The sequence below is a fragment of the Anopheles arabiensis genome, chromosome 3 (genome assembly GCF_016920715.1).
Source record: "Anopheles arabiensis isolate DONGOLA chromosome 3, AaraD3, whole genome shotgun sequence".
NCBI classification, from domain to species: domain Eukaryota; kingdom Metazoa; phylum Arthropoda; class Insecta; order Diptera; family Culicidae; genus Anopheles; species Anopheles arabiensis.
The window spans coordinates 63,440,887-63,468,479 of record NC_053518.1 but is presented as its reverse complement, the minus strand read 5'-3'; the positions used below and the strand labels follow the sequence as shown (position 1 = coordinate 63,468,479).

The following is a 27,593-nucleotide window of genomic DNA, read 5'->3' as shown; positions in this document are numbered from 1 at the left end:
TCTAGCAATAAGGCAGTCTTTTTAACACGTTGACTGTCATCTTTAGTGGGCATCGGTGTCTAGCACCAAAATAGTAATAATAATTGAATAACCAATCAATGAATGATAAATTAAGGCGTATTGGGAAAGTACTTTATTTTTGTGGTTGACACATTAACAAATAATATTCAACAGTATTATACTGGAAGATTATAACATGATCTAGTCGTTAACCGGTCTCATGGTATAGATGACTCGTACGACTTAACATCATGACCATCATGGGTTCAAGACCTGAATGAACCGTGTCGCCATACGTAGGACTGACTATACTGCTATGAGGGGATATCAATAAGTCACTGAAAGCCAAGCCCCCAAGTGGTACAGACAGGCGTTGACTGACAAAGGCTGTTGAGCCAAAGAAGTATAAAAAGAAGTCGTTAATTTAGAGTAGCAAACAAAATGAAGTAAAAGACATTTTCAAACAAATCAAGTTTCACTTAAGGGACACTATTTTTGTAACAACGAATGCACTCCAATATTTAGAAGATACAGAGATATATTTCGAAATCTTTTGAATGGGATTGGTATACAATTTAATATTTGATAACGTACGTATTTAAGAAATCATTCAATTCTTGCTCGCTTGCTGCTCCAACAAACCTTTTTAAATGACCATCTTCAAGGTATACCAATGACTCAAATGATCCGTTTGTTACTAGACATGATCCGTTAGAAATATTCTATGATATAACTTTATCCTTCACCTTTGTCCTTCACCCACTACACCGATCGGCCAAAATCATAATAGTCTTATCGTTAGACCTAAAATCAATTCTACACTTGCGAGTTTCCTGTCGTCAGTTATCCGGATTTTCGCCATGACGGACGTAGACATGCGTGTAGGCATGTTTTTGGGATCTACCTTCGATTTTTAACAAATCCTCATCAGTTTTTGTGACAAAAATGTTGGAGTAGAAGTTTTGTATCATGTTGGTCCAGTAAAATTCCATGGGACGCAGCTGGGGGATATAGGGCCGGTTCGCGGTCTTGGGTTTCATATCAGCTTCCTTCAGAACCGCAAGTCGTTCAGAGTTGTTGGCCATTCGGAATTTGGCTTACTTTCGATACTCTGATTATTGTTTAATAATGCCAAGATGTTATGTTATAAGTGCTGAAACAGGCTTATACGATGTTCAAACTGCCGCACGGAGTCCGTTTTAGACGCTACGGGGAGCAGTTCTTTAATCGCGCACGATGCTAAACGAATTTGCTCAACTTGTTTGGCCATCACGGTTAGAGTTCGACTGATAGAGGTGTTAAGTTTTGTCTGCTGGCTCATGGGATACTATTATTGAGAATGCAATTTACGTTTCGTAAGCGTAGGTTAAAAGAAACACATGAAAAATTGACATTTTTTTTAATTTAAACGTTATGTGCCGATTTTGAGACTTCGTGAACAGTTCTTTAAATCTCGTATCAGAATATTATCTTTCCACATCGATTGTCCCAGTTGACGTCGTAAAATACACATTTTTTTTAAGCACTTACTTTCATTATATTTTAACGTACTTGGATAAATGTGTCGGCTTGATTTTTTGTAGAAACCCTGATCAGTGAAGTGAAGAATGTGGTATTTGCAAACATAATTTACGAACTGTTCAGAATGTGTCAAAGTCAGAAAATGGGTTAAAATATGACGTCCGACAGTAGGGTCCGGCCACTTATCAATAATTTGCGGTTCCCTATCCAAAGAAGTCCGTAGCAGTAACTTACTCTACGCTTCGTAAATCGAACTACTAAGCACTGAAATTAGCACTCCCGTTTTTCTGTCTTATAATCTACAATATATTTCTGTTTTTTTTTAAATTACTGCCCAAATTCTTCGCAGGCCGGATTGAATGCTTTCACAGGCCGTATGTTTAATATGTCTATCTTAGACAACCTCCTTTGTAAAAATGGATACTCAACTATATAAATTAAATCATAATGAATTAGTCCCAGATGTAGAAAAGACTAGCCGGTCTCGTAGTACAGTCGTCAACTCGTACGACTTAACAACTTGCTCGTCATGGGTTCAATCCCCAAATAGACCGTGCCGCCATACGTAGGACTGACTATCCTGCTATGGGGGGGGGGGGGGGGAATCAATTAGTCACTGAAAGCCAAGCCCACAAGTGGTACAGGCAGGCCTTGACCGACAACGGTTGTTGAGCCAAAGAAGGAGTAGAAAAGACTAAATCGAAATATTCAACTCCTTGATTGCAAGAGTAGAGATTGTGATATTTCTTTAATTTATCTTTGATTGACTAATTTTTTTAAATTCCAATTTTTATTACTTGGTAGTAGTAGTAGTACTTTGATGTAAGCGGTGTAGAGCTCTTCGTTTTCATTCTCTGTAAAATAAGAACTAATTTCAAAGAGCATATTAGACATAGACGAATAGAATAATAACAGGACGATCTGATTGCTTTGGATGAAGGCGGACACATGCAAACGGTAACCGCTTCCGGGCTCGTTATAATTGCACCGGTGCAACAAAATAACTCATCCCGACAGTCCCACGGTGAGGATCGATGCGGGCAAATCCGATCACGCCGCAAGGTACACGTCCGTACAAAACAACCTCCATCTCTACCATGTGCAGTTGAATTGAAACGGAATGGAATGTCAAATGATGGGGTTATTATCGTCCCTTTATCATCAACGCGCTTTCATGTTCGCGCCCGTGTCATTTTTCGTGCTGGCAAAAACACATAAACCACACAGTTGTCGCGCGATGTTCCGTTTGCCTCGCTTCGATCTGTTAGTAGCGTCCCATTGCGTGACAGTAGTGGTACGCTGTCTGGCTTGGTTGATAATTATAAAAAATAATCCACCAATGTTCCGACCATCGTGACCGGGAGCAGTGCGCGCAATAGATGCTAGCCACAGATAATACAATTTATTTTGATTAAAACCATTAGGTGGCGTCGAAACTCGATGAGTATCGTTAGTGGAAGACGTTTACATTTTTGCGTTGGCAAACAAAAAACGTGATCTGACGAAATCGACCGAGGATGCCCTTGGTCGCGTGACATTTGTGTGTGTTTTTATGCATTTTTTTTACTCAAGAACCTGGATAACGTTGTTCTAAAAATCAATCCTGACAACAAAAAAAAACATAAAAAAATCACGATGATGTAAAAACTAATATTTAATTTTGTTTTTATCTATGAAGAATTTGAAAAGTCTTTGAACATTTTAAAAGGTCAACGTTTATGTTTCAGCACATCAGTTTATTTGGCACCTCAGTTGATCCAGTCCCTTAATCCAGTTTTACGACATGTCAGAGGTTAAATTCTCGGTATGGATCATCCTCCGGACTTTGATTATTAATAGCGCATTAATAGCGTATTTCAGGGCCAATCTGTATTACGGAGATGTCTTGGGAAAGCATAAACCGCGTGTCTCGGGAACAGACTGTATCTCAAAATCCGCGTATATCCAGTACTGTGCATTTATCAGGTGGACTGCCAGTACATTCTAAGTATAGGTTTATGAGCTACATAGGTAATCAAGATCAAATGTGTTTTTTTAAATCTCACGTTTTATTCTCTAATATCTTATAGTTGGGTACAAGCATCGAAAATATGTTAATTGTTGTATAATTGATCATTGATTTTTTTATCGTTTCTCGTCGAAACCTCTGCCTTACTTAAGTGTAACGTTACTTGGAAACATGCTATAGCTATGTGAGATTCTCAAATGTTTGAGCATCGTGCAAATTATTGTTAGCATGATTTGTATGTTCACTTGAAGAATTGTTCAAGCCTAACTAGTTAGATAATTAGAATATATAATTTAGTTAAAACATAATTGAATGTTCTTCCCTTGTGGAGAAAAAAAAATCAAATCCTAGAAAACGGTTCTGCAAAGTGACTCATTTTCTCCAATTTTTTATTCACTTTTGCGGTAGTATAGGTTCTACAACCATTATACTTCATCTTGCTGAAGTCCAAAATCTCCGGGAACGAATATTCGCTCATTAACAATTGTTTGTGTGCTTTTCCTAGAGCTGTTCTTTCATATTTTATTCTCATAAAAATGCTTTGTTGAGCCATTCTCATGAATCCTAGTGGGCAGCTCCTCGACTTCAGTTGTATATAATAGAGAACATAGTTGCTTGCAAAACTCATGACCTCAAGAACTCATGAGTCATGTTTTTCTGGTAAACTGTTCCCATTGTGATTTCTGATAGAATTGGCCATTTAAAGGACTAGTTATTAGGACTAGTCCAAGTGAAGAACTAGTAGTTATGTTGATTTTTTCATACATCAAGAATCATTTCATTCATGAGACGGAAATTGTCCGGCATGCCGTCCGGTGCTTTTCTATTCGCCGGTATTTTATGTGCCTCTCAATTGCAGCGATAACGTGCAACAAAATTGCGACGCTTGTGAAAGCGAACTTTGGATCCTACCTCTTTCTCTCTCTTTTTTCTCTCTCTCGAAATGGTTAGCATTATCGGTATCGTCATTTTATGCTAATTCATTTCCCACCAGGACGCCTTCATTCCGGTCGAATCCTGACACGCCTCACACATTGCGCCACATGGCGTTGTCCTCTCTCGACCGCTGGATCACTGACAAGAACTGTTAGTGCTATTACGCTATGATGTGTGCCATGGGAATGGTAGAAAAAAGGGGTATAAATACACGAGACATAAACACACACACGCATAGAGAAGGAACTCAAATTTGCGTTTCGTATAAACACTCCCCGCAACAATCCTACCGGGTTCTTCGCTATCGGAGCTTCGATCAGGGATTCTTTTTCTCGTCTTTCTCGGGACGAGCTACAGCGTGTTTAATAATAGATTAATACCATTAGAGTAATAACACTTCCAGGATGTGGCAGAATCGGTTCATTTCCGATTTTGTTCTGCGTTTGTAAATAGATCACAGTGTGTCTGATGCGCGTTTTATCCTTTTTCCTGTTTCGTTGCAGCTTGCTGAAGGAGGTGGTGGCAGCCAAAAATTACACACTCAAACCACGGGTAGTACTGCCGGAAGACTATGTAAAAGGTAGGCCCACACTATTAGCGTCTAAGAGGGTTTTTTTACTTGAATATTTACTTTTATTTATGAATTGATGAATTTATGATGGTAATGTTACGCTTGAAACAAAGTTTATTTCACGCGCGGAGCAACTAGTCCCTGCAAACAATGCACGTCAAAATAGAAAGGCAAAACGTCACCACGAAAGATTCGAATCATATTTTTAAAATATTTATAACAGAAACATATCTATTCCATATCATTGCAACAGTTTCCATTAACTAAATTGTTACCGTGTAGTGATCTTTGATTCTTTGGAAAAGAATGACTATTTTAAAGTCAAAACTAAATGTACCATCAGTTGGCCGCTGAACCTGCATGATGGTTGCATTAGGAACGTTACTTCTGTTACTATCGCTTACCATGCTAGTGTGTATGGAACTTTCGAGCGCTTTTCGGCAGGAACTGTTTACACCTTCCTGGAGCCGTTTATATCTTCACCCGGATGCGCCAGTAGCGAACTATCTGTTAACCCTATTACGACCGGTCTGTGCAAACGATAACGTATATCAACTCAAGTTTATGCGCTTTCATGAAGATTCGCAAGCTAACGACATCCTAAGTACCGTGTTAAATGGGTTAACTGAGTTAAGCTGTGCCCATCAGATAACCATGGAGGATGATTTGCTCGAGCAGTTTATGACGTCCAAGAAGTACTTCGTCATCTTTGTCAACAACTCGCCAGCCGTAAGTGACTGTTCAGCTGCAGGATTAGCTCAGCTGATTGCCTACTGATGTCTTCCCTTTCTCCATCGTACAGGATTTTCAAGCGTTTAAATCGTTTCTCAGCTGGAAAGTGTATCGTTTTGGCACTGCGCGATTTGTTGTGGTTGTTTTTCAGCGTTACAGAAACATTAACGCATTTGGTATGTTTCGTTTCGAGGAGTACAATAGGCCGCATAATATTGTCGTACTGTTCTACGATATGCGGGGAATGTTTGACTGCGTGTCATTTGAACCGTTTATGCAAGCGGTGATCTTTCACAATCCAGAGCGGCCTTCGTTCACCACGCTCGAGCAACTGTTCCTTCGACAGTATCACAATCTGCAAGGCTATGAGCTGACGGTGTACTTTACACGTGGAGACCAAGCAAAACGGCTGCAACGCTCAAACCGATACTGGTACTTCATCGATGTAGTGAGCCGTCGTATCAATGCCCGCTATCGTATCCACACGGACAATCTGCACAAATGGCGAGAGAATAAACCGATGGACTTTGGCATTGTGTACGACTCCTTCCAGACACACCCGATCCGACGGATTCCACTAAAGCAGTTCAGTTATCACTGCATACTCTCTCCCAAAAGTGATCGTATCCCGTTCATCCGACTGTTGATTGATCCGTTCCGATGGAACGTCTGGCTGGCGCTTTTGCTTGCCTCAGAGCTGACGAGTTTCTTCCTGCAACGGTACGGCTACCTACGGGGACGCACATTTCTTAGTGTCAATTTTGACATCTTCCAAACGTTCATCAATGGGCCACCAAGGACACCGGGGGCTGAAACCACGGCAGGCAACTGTATCCTTACAGGCTACATCTATGCCAGTCTTATTCTCCTAACTGTCTATCAGTCGGTAATGACGGCACGCCTTTCAAAGATACTGTTTTATCCTGAGTTTCGTACAGTGGATGAAGTGAACCGATCAGAGCTACCCATTTACGTCAGTCATTACGTGAAAAAGATCAGCTCGCTTAACTTTTCGCATGAGCGTGCGGTACAGTACAGTGGACGGATGGAAGACGAACCCACCATGTATCACATGCTGATACCGTGCGATATCGCCGAACACTGGAGCCGTGTGCGGTGGGATGTGGTTCATCTGGTACAGGAACGATTGGCCCCGTTTCAAGATACGTTCGTACTTTTCTATTACTCGCCGTTCGATGAGTTGCTTGATTTTCACTGGACAGCCTTTATTGAAGGCGATCTTTTTCGATACTGGACGACGCGAAACCTGTTTAACCGTGAAGAGGACATAGTTACTATCGGTGGAGGGTGGAAAATGTCTAGTGGCGATACAGTGAATGCGTTTCAAGTGTACGATTTGCTTATTTGTTGGACGATCTTGGGTGTTGGAGTCATATGTTCGATTATTGCCTTCTGTTTTGAGACGTTGATGGTCGCCAATTTGAATGGAATTTTTAATTGTATAATGTCAACGATCAAACGATTGTCAGCTTTTATCAAACAAATGCTGTCAAAATGTGCTTGCTTCAAGCAAAATCATTGTAACATTTTGAAAAAAGGAAAAGAAGATAAAAAGAGAACAAACATATCAAAAGATTAGGCAAAACCACAACGATTGTAAGGATTAGATAAGGTTTTCAATGATTTGACCTCAGACTAATGTTAATTTACTGTTTTATTAAGTATCAACTGTTACAAACAAAATTATCATTAAAAATCATATTAACCTTGTCATGTTAAAAGTTGCAATTTTAAGCAGATTGATAAACTTTGCCTCGAAATTTCAAAAACTACTAGTTAGTTTCCTTGGTTAGTTACTAAACGTTTCTTAAAAAAATTGATCATTATAAAAACCAAGACAGATATGAATCTGACGATTTGTAATAATTAAAATATTGGAAAGTTGAGTCAAAGTGCTTAAATCTAGAATCGTTACGCGCAAAAAACTTGAAAATATGCTTCTGTAGTGTCTCCCCATATCAATTATGATTGATGGTAGAGTACATGTGCATGTTAATTATCCTTACGGTTCCAATATTACACTTCGATGGACAACTACACCACAGAGAACAACAACTAATCCTTTTTTTGCATACCGCGGTAGTATAGCAAATTTTCATATTCGAACTCATAATTTCTCGAGCTTGCATAAAGCTTAAGCTAACGACCTATGCTCGTTATGTTAGTGTTGCAAAAATGGTACCCCGGGGGTGCTTCTTACAAATCGTAGCTGTCATTAGAGAGAAAAAAAATGCGATGCCAACACCTACCAAACGCCAGAATAATCCATTCGTCTGCATTGCATCATTTATTAATCAAAGCGTAGGTGCCAATGTTACCACGTCTTGGGAATCCCCCGATGTTTAGCCTAATGTCAGGGGGAGGGGGGGGGGAGCGGAGGGAGGAACACACATTGCGTGATGAAGGGTACTATGCTCGTTTCCCTCGAGTGAATGTTTCTTTTATTTGATGCGCGAAATTTCGTTGCCCAAAACAATAGCTGCATCCGTGGTGATATATTGGCTCGCGTCAATCTTTTGGAACGTAGCGGGTAGCTTTAGACGTTGCTATTTATGTTATGCGGAAACAACACTACCATACAAGTACGATGTTTCACAACACATATTAATCAATAAACAATCCAACGAGCTGTTATAGGCAGAGATACTTGTATTTAGGAGATACCCTATACTAATTTAAAAAGATACTTACTTCAAGACTCCGTTCTAATATTTGTATCCAATAAATGAAGACATCCAAGCATAGTTTATTCAATAATATTTAAAACTTTAACTTTTCCACTTTTTTTCAAGTGTAACGAGCATTTTTTTTTACATTTAATTTTTTAAAATTATTTATTGGTAACATTTGATATGAACAATTTGTCAATAACAGAACTAGATTGGCTGTATGAGTTTTACTTATAAAGCAAACTCTATCAAATAAAGAAGCCTTACTATGATCGAAAATGCAACGATTAAAATTAAACTAAAAAAAAAACGATACGAAAATAAATACACTGCATAATAATGGCTTTACACATGCTATGCAATATATCAAGCAGATTTCAAACTGATTGCTCCAACGCAAACGAATTATTATCAGTCTATTGAATGCTAATTTGACTTAATGAAATATTGATTCGGACATCATTAGGAAAGCTTAGCCATTCAAGCACAATCCACAGCACGTGCAGCAGTCAAATGAATTGCCTGTCGGGAAACATCAGACCATGTTTTTTATGGACTGATTTTTTATAGTTGCAAATGTCCCTTCTCGTTTATCCAATGTTTTCTATCTCTCTCTCTGTTCATGTTTCAGTTTCTTTATGCTTCATAAATAATTCCACGGTACCCAAAACAGTCGATCGGTTTTGATTTTTACGCCAATCATGTTTGCAATCGAAAGTGCTTTAAATTTGATTGGCTTAGATTAAAACTGAATCCTGATCACTTTACGCGTTATGCTTTGCAACCTCACGTAGTGGTAACTTTTTTTTGGTTCCTTTTCGTATTAGTGTTATCCGTATACGACCAACAGAAACACACAAACCTGGTCGTGGGGGGGGGAGGAGATCGGAAATCCTCCTGATGGTATTTAATTAAGAAATGAAATGGTAAACAATAATCTTTCCATTTTGTCTCGCCAACATTCATGGCCCACAACAAAAAAGAGAGTGCTTCATTTGTCGCTTTCGTTCAGTTTCCAGCAAGACAACATTTTGGCAAGTTGACAACTAAGCCATTTGTAGCGATTACTTTGGTGCTGTTTGAAACGGAGTACAGCAAAGATGCAGGCTTATCATAACTTTAATTTGAAAATATTATTTGCTGTTTCTTTCTCTCCACCCAATCCACTCGTAATTTATGCGGAATCGAAGAAATTTATCCATTAACTAGTATTGAAAAGTTACCATTTTAAATTACCACCTAGTATCATACAATCTTGCATAAGTCTGTAATTTACTAAATTCTATTTATTTGTTGTTAACAATTAAAACAGCTATGTATTCATTTATCAATATGTATCATGCTTTTACGTTAGATTATAATATTATAATTGGGATAACTTAAGATAGGTGTATATTATATTATCAACAAAATGTCATCAATAAGAAGATGTTAGCTGTATTAGTTGTTATATTCCTAGTTCTTGTTAAAACTCTGTTTACATTAGGGGTTCAAATTATATTGCTTAATTTTGAAACGTTTTTGAAATAAAAAAATGAATTTCTGTATCAAAAACGTATTATGTAAGGTTTTCATAGTTTCGAGGAGTTTTTAGAGCAAACATTTTCCTTTTTTTCATTCATGTCATGTTTAGTTAAATCATAAATATATGCATTTTTAATGCAAAATGCATTTTTAATCAACGTCACTAAATCTTACCAAATAACAAACGAAATTAAATGATATCTATGACGTTTATGATCGGTAACTTTGCAACTTCGTAACAAATTGGTGATGGGCGTTTTTGGCCGCACTAACGACTCCGGAATAACCCGGCAGAACCGGCTCCACATCAACGCACAGTGGACAGCAGCCGAGATGAAAGTTAACAAATTGAATTGCATATTCCTTTAATCCGAATAAAGCAATGTTATCTACAATTTCAAACTTTACTGATATTACAGGTATTCCCCGATATACGCAATATTAAAAATTTTACAGTCCTTTGAGCAAATTGTACTGATTTGACAACACATCAATTGTCAAATGCAAAATAATTTCCCTTTTGGTGGGATTTTAAAAACTATTTTAAAAGGTAAAAAATTATAAACTTAAACTTAAACTTAAACATCTGTGAAGAAACTAGACGTTGCCTCGCGCAATTTTGCAGATATTGGCATTTTAGCAAATCGGTACTTTCTACATAGCCAAGAGTTTTCTGGTGAAGAATTGTTTTCTTGTTTGATTGTTTGAAGAAATACTAATGATGAGTTATTCTTGATGTTTTGGAGTAGGTCTTTAAAGAAATTTGATAATTTGATGATCATCGATGATGTGATGATTGATCATCGATATTTGAGAATGTGGCGAACAAGCCAAGTGTACTATGGAAGCTTTAATTTATAATAACTGTAATTCATTAAGCGGGGTCACTAGGCAAATAAGCAGCTGAAGGGAGTAACAATTGTCAGGAATAGACATGACATGAACATGCTTGTTTTTTTTTTTAATTCAGGAGGGACGGCATTTCCCTAATGATTAACGTGAACATGAAAATAAAATAAAAAGAAAATCATATGAAAGATGCATTTCGATGAAAGCTTTACTTTCTTCTAATTCGTTAGTGTCGCCTCTTACACTTGCTCAAAGGCTGTGCCTAGTTCAATCGTTTTACCAACCTAATATATACCACAAAAACGGTACAAACGGTTAAACATACTTCTCTATTCATAGTTTACCATCTTTATTAGAAGACTTGGCTACATTGAATCCTTTGAATATCAAATGCCTCACTCATTATTGTAATGTACAAAATGAAACAATTGAAGACACGACTGTTCAGCTTGAAGGCTATTCAACAATTAATATATTTCTTTCATCTCAATGTATACTGTGATCACATGATGTAATCACATGGTAACAATATCTCCTTTTTTAATTCCATTTTACGAAAAATGGAGCGAACCTTTCTGGCCGTTTAATATTTCTTTTTGGTCGTCCTGTTTCGATCTCTAGTTGTTGTCTTGATTCCTCACTCTGTTGTCCAACTGGACGATCAACGGAATTTGATGGTTGTTCTTGTTCTTCTGATGGAAGTGCTGGAATAGGTGCGATTGTTATTTCTTGTTCAGTTTCCAAATCTGCTGTTTCCAATTGTGGAATTGGTGGTGAATCAGGCGCAACTATTATCTCTTATTCGTTGGTGGTCTCAAAATTTGCTATTTCCTGTTAAAGTGGTGTAACTATTGTTTCTTGTCCATTTGTGGTCTCCACATTTACTATTTCCCGTTTAAGTCCAAACATATCAACCAAAATATTTAAAGGACTTTTCGATTTTTCGTCTGGTTGATCACACGTTTTTAACATTAATTGGTTGATATGGCTTCGAATGAGTTTTCGACTTCCATGTATATCGGTTAATAAAATATTGTAATTCACCCTTCCAATCCGCTCGATGACAACACCAGCTGCCCAACTCCATTTGTTTCTTGAATACACTTTCGCGTAGACATTTTCTCCCTTCCGAAAGCTTCGTCTTACTTGTTTGATTGAGACTTGATGTTCCTTTTCGGGTTTCAACAAAGTAAACACCGTTTTCATTTTCCTTCCGAACATGAGTTCAGCTGGCGTTTTTCCATTTAATGTTCTGCATGGTGTTGAACGGAAAACCTGGAGAAAAACCTGTAGAAATCTCGCTATTTTTTCTCCTTTGTTTATTTTCATTAGTCCTCGTTTTAAAGTATCCACAAATCTCTCTGCCTGACCATTGGACTGTGGATTTGTTCGCATAGTTTGTTCACTCTTGCCCCATAAGAAATGAAGTCTTCCTCAGCACACATTGATGTTTCGAAGCACTTATAACGTATGCTGAACAATGATGATCTTGTGCCAAACAACGTTTTCAATTTTTTAACTGTATCTTCGAATGAAAACTCTCGTGGGTGCTTCGGTTGAATGAAATGTTGATATTTATCGTGAACAGTGACACTGAGTTTTCTCAGCAACAGTCTCACTTTGGCAGCATCTTCAAGATTTTCACCGTCACGCAAGAAACTGTCCTCGTATTTTGAATACCACCGATCGAAAGTTAAACCATTTTCAGGATCGAATGAAAATTCCGAAATACTATTTGCGAGCGCTTCGGGTACAACCTCCACTGGTACGGTAGCTTGGTTCAAAGAACTACGCTGCATGTATTAAACTATTTCCATAAGAAACTGCTTGAATGTTTCATCTTGAGGTTTAGCCATTTTCGATGTGCTTCTAGATCAAAGTCTTGAAATTCGAAGTACTTCTAGATTAAAGTCTTGAAATTCTTCTTATATTTTTGATGTTTGATAAAACTCTAATTCACTCAAATCCTCGTCGCCAAATATTGTAATGTACAAAATGAAACAATTGAAGACACGACTGTTCAGCTTGAAGGCTTACTTACTTACTTACTTATCCGGCGCTACAACCGCTTTGCGGTCTTGGCCTGCCTCAGGAGTGTCCGAAACCGCTCACGGTCTCGCGCCTTCGTCTGCCAGTCCGTTATCCCGGCCTTAATGGCGGACGCCTCCACGCCATCTTGCCACCTCAATTTGGGCCTACCACGCCTCCTCTGTCCTTGTGGACGGCCTAAAAAGACTTTACGGGCTGGGTCGTCCGTTTCCATGCGTACAACATGTCCAGCCCACCGGAGCCTGGCGAGCTTAATACGCTGTACAACAGTGAGGTCGCCGTACATCTCGTATAGCTCGTCATTATAGCGGCTCCTCCATTGTCCTTCCACACATACGGGGCCAAGTATCCTTCTGAGCATCTTCCTCTCGAACGCGGCTAAGAGGGTTTCGTCAGATTTGGACAGTGTCCATGTCTCAGAGGCGTATGTGAGCACTGGTACTATATAGGTACTATATAGTCCCAGCTTCGTCCGTCGCGACAGGTTCTTTGAGGTGAACTGCTTTTTCAGGCTGTAGAATGACCGGTTGGCAGCCAGCATCCTTGCGCGCAACTCAGCTTCCATGCTATTGTCGTTGCTGACCTTTGATCCCAGATAGGTGAATTGTGGGACGACTTCAAAAGTGCGTTCACCTATCTGCACGTCACGCCTACGTAGATTCTGATTATTTGTTGGCGGGCCCGCTGATGTTGCCACCATCAGTTTGGTCTTTGCCTCGTTTATCTGCAATCCGAGGTTCTCTGCCGCCTGCTCGATCCCTTGGTAGGCTTCTGCTACATAGGAGAGCCGCTGACCAATGATGTCTATATCATCAGCGTATGCCAGGATCTGAGTTGACTTATAGAAGATGGTTCCCGTAGTCTCCACCCTCGAGTCACGGATGGCTCTCTCTAGCGCCAAGTTGAATAGGAGACAGGCAAGCCCTGAAGGCCATTCAACCAGCTTGAAGGCTATTCAACAATTAATATATTTCTCTCATCTCAATGTATACTGTGATCACATGATGTAATCACATGGTAACACTCATGGACATAGGTTGTGTGAAGATCACGAAATAATTTTCTTGCTTCTACAAGGACATGCAAGATCAATTTCATTCTGATCATCGTCCCGTAGCAATAACTGACAGTCTGGATAGGTATAACCTCCGAAATTGTCTGGAGCTGGTCGGAGCCGACTCGGGCTCCGACGCCGTTCTGTCCATCATTCAAACAACTCGTTTATACGTATACGAGGTTTTACAAAAGACGATTCGACTCATTCGTACACCTATCAAATCCAAACGCTACTAATATTCTAACAAAAAACATATAAATTAAAAACAACGTCAATGCTTGAATTAAGGGGAACATATTTTCTGAAACTAACTCATTTGGTTTTATAAAAAAAAAAATCTTTAAAAAAATATAGTCAGTAAAAGTAGGTTAATAATATCAGGCGCCAAACAAATGCTTCAAACAAAGGTTCTCTACATTCATTGGTAAAAGATTTAGGACCGGCTTGACGGTTGTTTCGCTTAATTACTCTACACAGCCATTGCTCTATTTACCCGACCCGAATGAATTAGATCCCTCAACGCTACACAACACAAAAAGAAAAATGCATCCCACGTTTCGTTTTCACACCGGCTCTAAAGGGATTGGGGTCAAACATTTCCCCATGGTTGGTATGCAAAATACGCTTTCGAATTATTGTTCCTCATTTTCGGTACAAACGAATGCAATGCCGGTGTAAAACAACCACTAGCAAATAATTAGCTTCATTAAAATGCACTTCGCACCTAGTCTTTCCTTCTCATTACTCACCGAACTCACCACTACTGATGCAAGTACAGTCAGGCACGAACTGGTGGCGGAAATGTTTTACGAATTTCGGAAGTGCAAGTCGCAATTGCACCGTGGGTACGTATTTATGGCTACAGCCACCAGTGTTCGCAATGAGCTTCCAAGGTCACTGCAGCCTGGTGTCCTTGGAGAAACACGGGGTTTCCCCCAATGAACAGTGCTGTTTGTACGACGCTAACGGTAAATAAAGTCCGCTCACCGGCTGCTCGAGACCTGGTGCGTTGTGTTCCGGTCCGGAAATAAATGCACGCATGAAAAAGCGAACCCAGCATGATCCTGTGCGCAAAATGGTCTATTTTGGGAAACAGGCCGCCCGTTGTGGAGAATGTTTAAGGAGAATTGTTCTCCATTTTACAAGCACTGTACAATGGATGTTTTATACAATGTGTATTCACAAGTTTTCTTCTCTTTTCATTTCAGAGGTTCGGCCACCGTCACAAAAGGGCAGCCCGGTTGTGGTAGAGTTCAGTATATTCGTGGTAGATATAAATTCCATAAATGTCGAGGATATGGATTTTAGGTATCGAAAGCAGCTAAGCAAACAATTACAAAACGTGTATACTACACCACATACATACGGCATACACGCAGCAGATTCGCCCGTTTACTCTCATTTTGTAAATTATTCTAGCTTAATCATGTCTCAGCATCCTTAAAACAATATATCTCTGCATGGTATTATATTTCTTTGCATTGAATTAGCATTGTTTGTATAGTTAAGTAAATTAACTGTAGTCTACATTCTAAATACTCCATTTTTCTTTTTTCTTGAGGCATAAAAATGATAAAAAACATTCTGCTGTCAGTTCTGAAATGTTGACTTCTATTAAATCCCTAGTACAGTGGAACCCCTCATAACGAGTTTAACTTTCATTTCTATAACCAAAACTGCGCATATAACAATGGGTATAAATAGATAAATAAAAAAAATACATGAAATCAATTTTCAAAATTTTTATATTTTGATCAATTTTTAAAAACATGTTTTTTTATGCATTTTGAACATTTTGGATCGGTTCGATTTTCCTATAAAATTTTATTATAAAATTAATAAGCCATACATACCCGGGTAGGGAATTATAGAAATGAAAACACTCGTTCTGCGGGAGGCTCTTTCCCATGTGATTTGTATGAAAAGTAAAATGATTGGTTCCAGGATCGCAAATGTGTTGATAAAAAGGGCATATATGCATCTGAAAAAATGAATCATTTCTTTATAATACTAATTATTGGGAAGATATTGGTAGTTATCTTTTTATTTGTCATTACTTACTTACTTATCCGGCGCTACAACCGCTTTGCGGTCTTGGCCTGCCTCAGGAGTGTCCGAAACCGCTCACGGTCTCGCGCCTTCGTCTGCCAGTCCGTTATCCCGGCCTTAATGGCGGACGCCTCCACGCCATCTTGCCACCTCAATTTGGGCCTACCACGCCTCCTCTGTCCTTGTGGACGGCCTAAAAAGACTTTACGGGCTGGGTCGTCCGTTTACATGCGTACAACATGTCCAGCCCACCGGAGCCTGGCGAGCTTAATACGCTGTACGACAGTGAGGTCGCCGTACATCTCGTATAGCTCGTTGATATAGCGGCTCCTCCATTGTCCTTCCACACATACGGGGCCAAGTATCCTTCTGAGCATCTTCCTCTCGAACGCGGCGAAGAGGGCTTCGTCAGATTTATATTTGTCATTATTATAGGCAATTTCTAGATAGACCATTTAAATTAGCCAAATAATTTTATCACAATCCAAAATTTATTATGGTATTCATTCATCAGAGCAAACAAGGTCATTATAGATTTCAATAAATGTATTGTGCATAGAGGTAGTCCCCGGGATACACGGTACCTCTTATACGCGGATACGGAGATACGGGTTTTCTAATGTTGACAGTTCTTCGAGCAAATTTTTCTGATTTGACACATCAATTGTCAAATGCCAAATAATTTCCCTTTTGATCGAATGTTGAAAACCATTTCAAAATGTTTAAACCTGCTATATTCATTCAGAATCATATTAAATAATTAATAAAGTGTCTAAAACCACTCCCTGCTTGCAAAATTACACGGCGGGCAATCACGAAATTCGACTTGTGTGGAAATTTGAGATACGCGGTATTTTGATGCCGTTTTCGGTCCCCATTAACCGTGTATTTTGGGGATCGCATATACATCAAAACTACAACACACTTGCACATCTTCAACAAACGCCTCATCTTCATGAGCAAGTAGCTCCAGAAAAACGCACTAGAAACACTCGTCAATGTATACCACAAACTTTTGCCTCACACTTTTCATCATGTGTTATAGTTTTATATTAAACGATTGGTTAATATCAAAGCTTTTGATTGCCTCAGTGATAACCAAAATCAAAGAAATACTCAATGTTAACCAATCGTGATCTTGATTTCACAACAGCACCGAAAAACGCATCAGAAACGCAAATGGTATTGCTCGTTATGCGAAATTTGACTCGCTATGAGAAGTAGTTGTTGAGTATTTAGATTTCGCTCCTTATGAAACAAAAACTCACTTTACAAGGTACTCGTTATGAGGAGTTTTAGTGTAATAAAAAAAATTGTTTTTTGACAAAAGATATCCTAATGTTACCCAAATCTAACCTTACAAAAACTACATATATATTTAATACAACTATAATAATTATGACTAGAAAGATTCAATTTTCACTATGTAAATACGGGTTTTATTTACGTTCATATTTCTGCAAAATGTTGTACATTATTGATACCATTTATTTGTATATTTTCACTTATCCAATTTCATTGCATGCGTTTCTACTTCATTTACTGAACGTTTTAGAGGTCGCAACATATCAAACGAAGAGAAAAATACGTCAAACATGTGCACTCTCTTTATCAACAATCATAAATCTGCATTTCCACCCAAATTTCCCCGTCCAAACACAATTGAAATCTCTCTTCCAAAACCAAAACACAAACGACAGAACCGTTCGCTGGTCGGGACCACACCGATCACAAACGATTCCATTTCGTTTGCATATTCTCCCACCTTAGCTTTCCAATGCCTAAACACACACACACACACACACATACATACGGGTCGGAACTATGGCCATGAAAATAAAGTGCACACATTTCGGTTTACTTCCCGCTTTGTTCCCCCATCCCCTGCGCTCCTTGCGAACGACGTCCTTTGCGGCCTGGGGCGACCACTAAGCGGGTCCCGGAAACAAGTTGGTGCTTGGGTGGCACCAAAATGGTGCGCCACCGGTTGGAGGTTCGGGTGTCCTTCAATTAGACGCCCCCGTACCCCCGGGGCAGTCCAATTTTGTTTGGTAGGAGGTGGCCCGTTTTTCTAAACAACAGCCCATAACTTGAAACCCGCCAGTTTCCAATGGGCTGCAAGCCCACTTCCGCCGTGACATCGGTGTCACCTTCCGTTTCGATTGTCACTGTGTGACAGCGAGCCAACTAGCGTAGAATAAAGTGGAAAAATAAATACATTCCCATGCAAGCGCCGATGAGAGAGCAATAAAAAGAGCAAAAGAAGCAATAGAAAACAAGGAAAAAGAAAAGGCTAGAATGTTTCACAATCAAATCAGTATATCTAAATATTCGGTGTTCTACTTGTGGGGGTTTTCAGTGTATGTTGGTATTTGTATTTGTATGTGTGTATGTGTGTGTTTTTGCTAATTTTCCCTCCTCCCCTGGCAGTTGATTTTAAATTTGAAGGCTCCGCTTCGCCTCGATGCACTTCCTTGCCCATTGCTTTGCTTTACCCATCCCGCCACACCATTCTGCTTCAACACGAACACAAACTCTCTGTCACACAGACACACATACACATTCGTAGACACACTGACACACAATGACCAAAGCTCGTAGAAAACCCCATCATCGATGGCGGTGGGTCGCGATGGGAAAGCAATCGATTAATAATGCAATTTTCCCCGTCTTTCATGCACTTTTCCGCTCCGGGGGCTGCGTTTCGAATCATCCGGCGCCGCAAACGTTAACAACCAACCATCGAATCCAACCGAACCTCCACCGAACGCCACACAAATCTCACGAAACAAATCAACACCGCGCACCGCATATCCAGAGTAGATATGTTCGTGCACCAGAAGTGGGTCGAGTCGCGGCTGGATCTGCACGACGACATTTTCGAGGAGGGCGACGATCACGTGATACTTCCGCCGGAGTTTTTCGATAATCTATGGCAACCGGATCCGTACTTTCTCAACTCGAAGATTTCAGGTAATTTACGCGACCACTACCCGTTTGAAAGGGTAGTGCGCGTGCTCTTGAAAATGGTGGAGTGTGAAGACTTTTTCCTCGTTTTTCCTATTCTTTTAACCGTTGGTTTTACTTAAATCTTGTACGTTTTCGTTCGTTTGGTCTTGTAATGCTTTCCAACCTTCTTTTGCTTGTTTTGAAACCAGATTTTCATGGTTTTGTAAATAATTTCCATTATAATTGTTTGTTTGGTTTGCTGTGAAACTCTGCTTGCTTATTTTTGATGAAATTTGTTATTTGTTAGTTCTCGTTTTTGAAATGCTATACGCTTTTTTTATAAAGCAAAAAAAATGTTAATGTAAAATATTCCTTATTATTGTTGCTGAAAAACAGTTTAATTAATATTAAAGGATATTTTATAGCAGTTACAGAATTGTGTACAGAGCATGTGTGTGAGAAAGTACAAATTATCCATAGTACAACCTTTCGAAATCCACTGATTTACCTTTTAAATCTAAGTTTAATCTCATAAAATTTTATTTAAACTTAATATTTGGTGTGTCGAATGTGTTTTATACCAGAGCTTTCTATTTTCCTTTATTTGCTCAAAAAAGACTCACAGCCCCTATTGTTCAAAATACTGAAATTGAAATAGATTTTATTTTTATTTTTATTTATTTCCAATTCTTTTTTATTTATAATGTTAAATTGATTATCAAAAACTTAAGTCTTTAGGGCTTAAAGCCTCTGGATAGGGCTTGAATAGTTTAATATTCGATATTGAATGTTCGTCAAGCTGTGTAACGTTTAACACAGAAAAAGATCGAAAAGGAAGAAGTACATCTCCATGAATGATTATAATCGGTTGTAGATCAATCAAATACTAATTTTGTTCAAAGTTAAGTAGTAAAAAAAATGCACAGTGAAATGCCAATGGTAGAAATAGTAGAATGCTCCATTTTAATGTTCACTCTCTAAATGATTAAAAATCATTACAAAACGCATGTAACATTTTACAAACAATACATACGTAGCAAGTTTGTATTTGGGACACGAACCATGGTTTGCAAAACCAATTGATTTAGTTTGTTCTATAAAAAAGCCTCTTTTCATGTATTCGCGATTAAAAAGCGTTTTTTCATAAAAAAAAATTGGAAAACTATGATGAAATATAAGTATCATCTGCTTATTGGCGTAACGACCTACGCGATCATGCCGCTCTATACAGGCTTTCGAGACTTCTTGAGTACTACCCCATGCAGCCGGATAGTTATTGCCATGAAGGGACCGTCTATTCACAAACATATAACCTGCGGTCTAAACACTAGACAATCTTCCCTTTGTAATACACATTACGCTTCGCTATAGTTATTATTTTCAATGAATTGGCGCCACGACTTTATCCTTCGCCCAATGTAGAGCTAAAACACAAGGACATGCACATTACGCCCTAACCAATTTGCCCAGTAAACCGTTTCCGTGGATGAAAAATTAACCCATCTCCACCGTGTCTACCTGTAATTGCCATCGCCTCGTTACAATCGCAATTGATTTTAGTCTTCCTTCCTGCCGACAGTGCTTTGCGCGAAACAGCTTTTGGTCGTTGCACACTGCACGACGTATCCTTTCGTCGGCAGCAACCAACCGACAGGCATCGATCGTTTGGATCTTCCCGCCGGAATTGCTCCTGCCTGACGGTATCAATCGAGTATTCGCGCGGCTTGCACCCGATGGCTGTAAGGTCGTGTAGTTTTCACTGACCTTGTACAACCCGGGGGCCATTGGGGCCGAGCGTGCACTGCTATTTGCTGTGCTTGCCGTGGTGTGTCTGTGTGTTGCAATCCCTTATCGCTTAATGTCTGCCTACCTTGTAATGGCCGTGTAACACATTGGGAAAACTGCCGGTTAATGTCCTATCGAAGGCTTCCGGGTGGAGTGAGGGACAGAGAAAGCACAGGACAGAGAAGGAAAGCAAGTACTTGCTGCAAGTTCATGCTCAAGGTTTCTGAACGGCTCGAAAGTTGTGCTATGCGAGAATTTGCATTAGCTGATGAAATGTTACCGATAACCTTTGGACCCTTGGGTAAACTTTTTGCATATTTTCCTTATCAATTTAGCCATAGGATGGATTGGCTTTTCGTTTACTAGAGCCGCTTGTACTAGAGCTTACCCTGTTTGGGAATATTCTTAGTATGTGCTTCTTCTAGTACAAATAACAGTATTGCAGGCTAGTCGGTGACAATAGCGTTATATTGCTTTGCCTTTCTTTCTGCCTTTGCTAGTAAGCAGTGTAAATAGAATCTTTATAGTAAACACCACAGCAACAACGGCAACCCTTTGTAGCACCTTCTCTGTTTATGTCACAAGCGTACACAGACAACTCTACAACACCAACACACGAACGGTATCTATTCCTTTTGATAACCACCAGCAACACTCTCACACACCCACACAAATGACACAAGCAGCAGCAACAAAGCAGAAACCCTTTTCCAATAAGTACAGTACAGTACCAGTTCACCACTCCTCGGTCAGCACAGTCTGGCGGACGGAACGAACCGTCCCCCACATCCTCGAACAATGTATGCGCAATGCTCACGTTAGCTCACGTACCTCATTCGCAGGTCAAACATTTATTAATGAAGGTATGAATAGGGTGTTGTGTGGCAAGATCAGCTGCATGACGTCCATGCGCCAGAAAGGTGAGTGTACCCCCCGAACAGACAGACAATGTGCGGCGAGACACAGAGCCAAAGGATAACACACTCTCTCCCATACACATCTATCTCACAAATTCGATACGATCACAAACATCTGTACACTCATCGTTAGCGAGCTCACGGGTCTTCGGCAACGTACTAAGCAGCATAGTGTAACGTCATACCGTAGTACACTGGCAAGTAGTGTAGTGGATCACTGTCAGCCATTGCTTCATTCACATATTCCATATATATTCGTACACTGTTCGGTTCGGATGTGTTCGTTGTTTCATTGCAGCTTTTGCTAATTGATAATGAGGATTGTACTGTTGCTGCTGCTTCTGCTGGTGGTGCTGCTGCTGGTGTTGTTAATTGAGTTGCTTTGTGTTTGTTTTTGAGTTATTCGGTTATTTGTGCTCTGCATTTTCCCTAGTTTTTACATAGTCATGGAACTAGGAATCGAGAAATGATATTGAGTTCTATAAGTGTGTAATTTCAATTGAGCGATCTGTTTCAGATCATGATTAGCTTCCAGATTTTAAAACGCGATTTATATGCCATTTTGTGTATGATTTTAGATCATTGTTGCAATTTTTGTGCTTTGAGATCATGCAGTACACTCAATTCTATAGACAGTTATTGTATTTCACACGATTTCTTTTTTTTTCATTTGTTCGTTTTTTATTTCATTTTCATTTTATTCATTTAAATGAAATGGTTATCAATCATGATGTGTTTCAGGTATATTATTCTAAAATTGAATTGAAGGCTTTATTGTCTTGATAAACTAAATAATTTAAGAGCAATTGGCAAACTCACATTTGTATTATACTATCTAAGAATTTATTAAAAAAAAAAAGCTACAGTCCATTAACATCTTCCAAACTTCAATGTCTTATAACTATCAATTCTACGAATTCTTAGCCTATTCTTAGAAAAAGACAGCTAATATCAATTGAATAAAAAAGAGTAAAAAATGGGCTGTTATTTGCAGACAAATAATCTTCTTCTTCTTTTTGGCACAACAACCGCTGCCGGTCAAGGCCTGCCTGTACCCACTAGTGAAGTGGGCTTGGCTTTCAGTGGCTTTTTGTTACCGTAGCAGGATAGTCAGCCCTACGTATGCGGGCACGGTCTATTCGGGGCTTGAACCCATGACGGGCATGTTGTTAAGTCGTTCAAGTTGACTACTGTACCACCAGACCGGCAGACAAATAATACTAAATCATTTTTAATATTTTTTATCTATAAATGTATTACGATAGGAATGAAAATGAACAATATTCCAAATTTAAAATTGTAATCTAATATACAACAAATGTTGTATAAGTTTTCAAATTTTCCTATACAAAGTGTATAGAGAAACTGAATATAACGATCGTAGAGATCAAGGGAAATTTGGACATTGGTATAAATTTAGTTAAATTAATTTTATAACTAAGAAACGATTGGCTGTCCAAATTAATTGAATTAGAATAATGTCATGTACAATGAAGAAGTGAAACGAAATATACTAAACCAAACACACGTGCAACATAATACACCAGATTCCTTTATGAAGACATTCAAGAAAGACAATAATATGTAAAAACAATCACGAAACTGTTAATTTTTTTGTCTTATACATCAATAATTCTCGAAGTGACTACATCTCTTAGAGAGAGGTTTGATTTTATTTTAAATTGAATATCTAATCCTGCCTTTGGCTTTGATTGATTTATTTGATTTATTTTTCTGAATAACAACCAAGCTATGTCACTTGCAAGCACACGCAGAATTCTAAATCCAATTTTATGTGGCTTTTTGTCGCAAATACATGACGCTGGCTTTAATGTTTTATTTGCTATTTAATGTCTTTTATGATACTCAGATAGATTATGATCATATTATTTATGGAATATTGCTACTAGGACTAGGATAGGAGAACAAGCAATGCTAGCCATTTATCTCTTGTGTTACCTGAGTTTGTAAATGTTTATTTCTATGTCCTACGATAAATCTGTTCTCCCTTCCACCATTATTTGAGATCATACCCATCATCCACAAACGACGGCAACGTGTAATGTGTAAATGTGAACTTTCCATGTAACTGGATTACAAACTATATATTAAAAATTAAAATTACATCGTCTTATCCATCCCGATCGGGTGTTTTCCCCCTTTTTCTTTCCCTCCCTCTACCGTCCACCAGAAATTGCAACACTTACGCACAAGTTCTCGTCAGTGACGCTGTACAAAAACTCAACGGTACGGTACGCGTGCATGATGCACGCCATCATCGCCTGCCAGATGGAATTCCAGCTCTACCCGATGGACATCCAGATCTGTCCGATCTACATCGAGAGCTTCTCGTACCACAACCAAAAGATACGGCTCAAGTGGGCCGACAACGGTGTAACGATCAATCCGGAGCTGAAGCTACTCCAATACAACCTCGGCCAACCGCTGCAGCTCGAGGAGACGGACGGGTACATGCCGGAAAAGTATGGTAAGCATGGAATCATTAGGGTGTCCCTTGAAGGTTGAAATTTTCATAGCACTAACTAATTCGCTGATGTGTTGCAGGGAACTTTTCACGCCTGGCCGTATACTTTCGGTTCGAGCGGCAGATTGGACACCATCTAATACAGACGTTTGCACCGTCCTCGCTGGTAGTGATGCTGTCCTGGTTTAGCTTCTGGCTCGGGCTGGATGCGATACCGGGACGGGTCACGCTGCTCGTCACCTGCATGCTGACGCTCGTGACAATGTTTACCGGGATGCGGGCAGACATACCTCCAGTGGCGTACGTGAAGGTAAGCTTTACCTCTTTAAAATTGCACAACTCACTCTCCTCTGATTGCCTGTCTTTTCTTCCTGCACTGAAAGGCACTGGATCTGTGGATGGCTGGCTGCATGCTGTTCGTGTTCTCCGCGCTCGGTGAGTTCGTCGTAGTTAAGGTGCTGGACGTGCAGTACCAGTATCAGGTGAACAAGGTGCCGAAAGTGCTGCCGATGCGTATCAGCGCAATGGAGAAGGGCCAGTGCGTGGGTACGGTGGCGAACTGGGAAGGCGGTACGGTGAATGTGCGCCCCCGCAAACCCACCCAAACGCCGACGACCCCCGGGCAGGTGTCACTGCAAGGGAATGGGGGGCCACAGCCACCGCTACCGCCGACCAAGCAACCGACCCGCCGGCAAAGTATCCTATCCGTCGCTTGGACCGACACCGACACCGGCATCGAGAAGATTATGTGGCGCGAGATCGACAAGATGTCGCGCGTCGTCTTTCCCGGTCTGTTTCTCGTCTTCGTCGTGCTTTATTGGCCGATCTTGATTTTTAAGACCTCGTAATGAGGGGAATCAAACGCTTTGCCTTACGGGACACACACACACCTCACGCGCGATGATGCTGCTTCTTCCTACCGGCAGGCGGTCGCTCAGCGTGCAGAACCACATGGTACCGTGCCGTACGGGACCGGCTCACCGGGGTGGTTATGCACCATGCGGAGCGGAAACATTCTAAAACCCATTGCACAAAACATTAAAAACACCGGTTTCTACCATCTTACCACACCAAATGTAGCGTAAAGATGCATGTTTAAAAGGAATATTGTAAAGTGTAGGGTAGAAAGATAGGCTACAAAGACAAGGTAAAGCTTTATTACGTATAAAGAAGGGGAAACAGTGAGTAAACTGCTGTAATTTGCTGTACCCGGTATGGTTTATTTTAAAATCTTTCCTTTTCGCAAGCTACAACCCTTTGAGAAGGTTTTAGTACAACAAATGAGGGGGGGTCATAAATAACTACTTTAACTACTAGAATGTCTGGTGCGCTATCAATAGGCTCGCAGGCGTTCACGCAGCAGCTAGCAAGGACAATATCGTACGTGCATTACTGAAGAGCAGAGAATAAAATAACACACATACACTCACATAATATTTCATACAAGATACAACAAAAACAACAACAAAAATATTGTAAATTTTAACCGAAACGTTGTTTAAACCCAAAAAAACACATACACACACTAAAGATGCACCGCGCGTGGCTAAGCTGCAACACAGTTAGGCAACAGCTCGTTAGTAGTGGTGGTTGTATAGCGTTCATATACAAAGGCAAGTAGTAGGAATTTAAACAGCAGCTGTGAAAGCAATAAGTACCTTATACATATTTAAGTACGAGTAATGTTACCAAAAGGAAAATGCGAGAAAATGATAATTAAAAGCAAGAAGTAACGAGAAAAAGTAACTTAATATAACAACAGAGCAAAGAGCAAAGTAGACACAACACAGAAAAGAGAGAGGAAGATAAACAAGGAAGAGAAAAAAAGCAAAGCACAACACAACATAGAAGCAAAAGGGAAGGTTTTACATTAAAAAAACGAAAAAGAAAACAACCAACTAAGCATAAAACGCTGTGCCTTTCATAAAAAGGAAAACTTTATTCCATTATTTTTTGTCCTAGATGGTAGTGAATTAAACAATGGTGCAAGGAAGCAAACGTTACAGATAAGAGAAATCAAACGAAATCATGCCTTTTCGAGCGGATTGGCGAGCATCGGGCCCGTGTCCTATGTGCTTACACCGACACCTCTACTGCTGCATGCGCTCCTGCTGCTGCGATCGCACGCACACTGTACACAAGCACGCACACAAATACACACACACATACATACATACATACATACAAAATTGAATCGCAAATCATTGTGATAACTATTAGCTAGCAAAGAAATTTGAAACGAATACAATAAAAATAGGCAGACGAGAAGGAAAGGGACTCGACAGCATCCGCTTGCACTGCAGTAGAAATGGGAGATCGAAGTGGAATAAGCAAGCAGGTGCGATATAACACTAATTGGCGGATAAATTATTTGTTATCCAATCAAAACAAAATAACTAGCAAGATACCAATAAACACAGAAGAGAAAAGGAAAATCAAACCTAATAATATACATTATACAACCGCGAACTGCAAGAAAAAGAAAGCGATAAATGGCAATACAGAAACAATAGCACAGTTAATGAAACATAAACACAATACAATGAAAATAGGCATTAATGAAGCAACTGCTTGCAAATGATGCAAATATGAAAAGAAGCAACTTCGGTAATCGAAAAGAAATTAACAACCATAACAAGATCCCCCTGTAATGTAAATAGTAATGATCTTTGATTAACTATAGGAAACTGAGCTTCAAACAAATATGCTTACAGCAACGAACAGAACGGAACAGGAAAACAAAACAAACAAACAAATACAAAGCGTACTACCAAAATTAGAATAATAAGAGCGTGGGTAACAGAGCAGTGAACGATGCAAGCGAGTGATTGTACCGTACACGTTTATGATTTCTTTTTGATTTGTTTTTCTGTTATTGTTGTTGTGAGCTCATCACGCCGGTTTTGTTTCAATAAAAACGCGTTGTGTGAAAACGTGTAGAGGAAACGAGAAGGAACAACGACAGCTACAATTCATGGCATAGTTAAAACTATGAACACGCTTGAAGGCTTCTGAACGATTTGAATGTGAACGATTGTTGACGAACACACACTTGTTATGTTTTATGTTGTGTTTTGTTGTTTCCTTATTGAGATTTTTTAAAACGTTCTAAATAGTGATCATTACATTATAGTAAAGAAGAGGGGGATGACGATTTCGTTGTATGAGAAATGATAAGAATTAGTTTTAATAAGCAGTAAGATTCCAAAACAAAATATACTAATGAAAAAAAAAAATGAATCGTTGGTTTGTAATAATGTTTTATGGTGGAAAGAAAAGAAATGGTAAATTAAATAACATTTGTTTTATGCTTAATAAAAACATCATTCTTTTTCTATTTTCCAGTTTTTAGAGTGTCGCCATGGTAACAAAAAAATGAATTCGCTATAGCAACCGTTGTACTATATAAGCAGCTCCACTGACACATCTCCTGTTCATTTTCTAGTTGACTATTAATATACTTACATCCAG

The 27,593-nt window shown here is 39.4% G+C and overlaps 1 protein-coding gene across 9 annotated transcripts in view; it reads left to right on the top strand.

Moving 5' to 3' along the window:
• Positions 1-27,347, top strand: part of LOC120902807 (glycine receptor subunit alpha-2) — a 60,202-nt gene extending 32,855 nt beyond the window's left edge. For 6 of the 9 annotated variants that reach the window (XM_040311814.1, XM_040311813.1, XM_040311812.1 and 3 more), the window contains 6 exons: positions 4,969-5,045; positions 15,146-15,245; positions 18,805-18,959; positions 23,829-24,125; positions 24,203-24,432; positions 24,506-27,347. In XM_040311814.1, coding sequence (XP_040167748.1) covers positions 4,969-5,045; positions 15,146-15,245; positions 18,805-18,959; positions 23,829-24,125; positions 24,203-24,432; positions 24,506-24,970 — 1,324 coding nt within the window. In that variant the 3' untranslated portion in view covers positions 24,971-27,347. Of the gene's footprint in view, positions 1-4,968; positions 5,046-15,145; positions 15,246-18,804; positions 18,960-21,143; positions 21,641-23,828; positions 24,126-24,202; positions 24,433-24,505 lie in introns of those variants that run through there. The other 3 variants (XM_040311817.1, XM_040311818.1, XM_040311816.1) reach the window with 3 other exon arrangements.
• Positions 27,348-27,593: the final 246 nt, after the last annotated feature.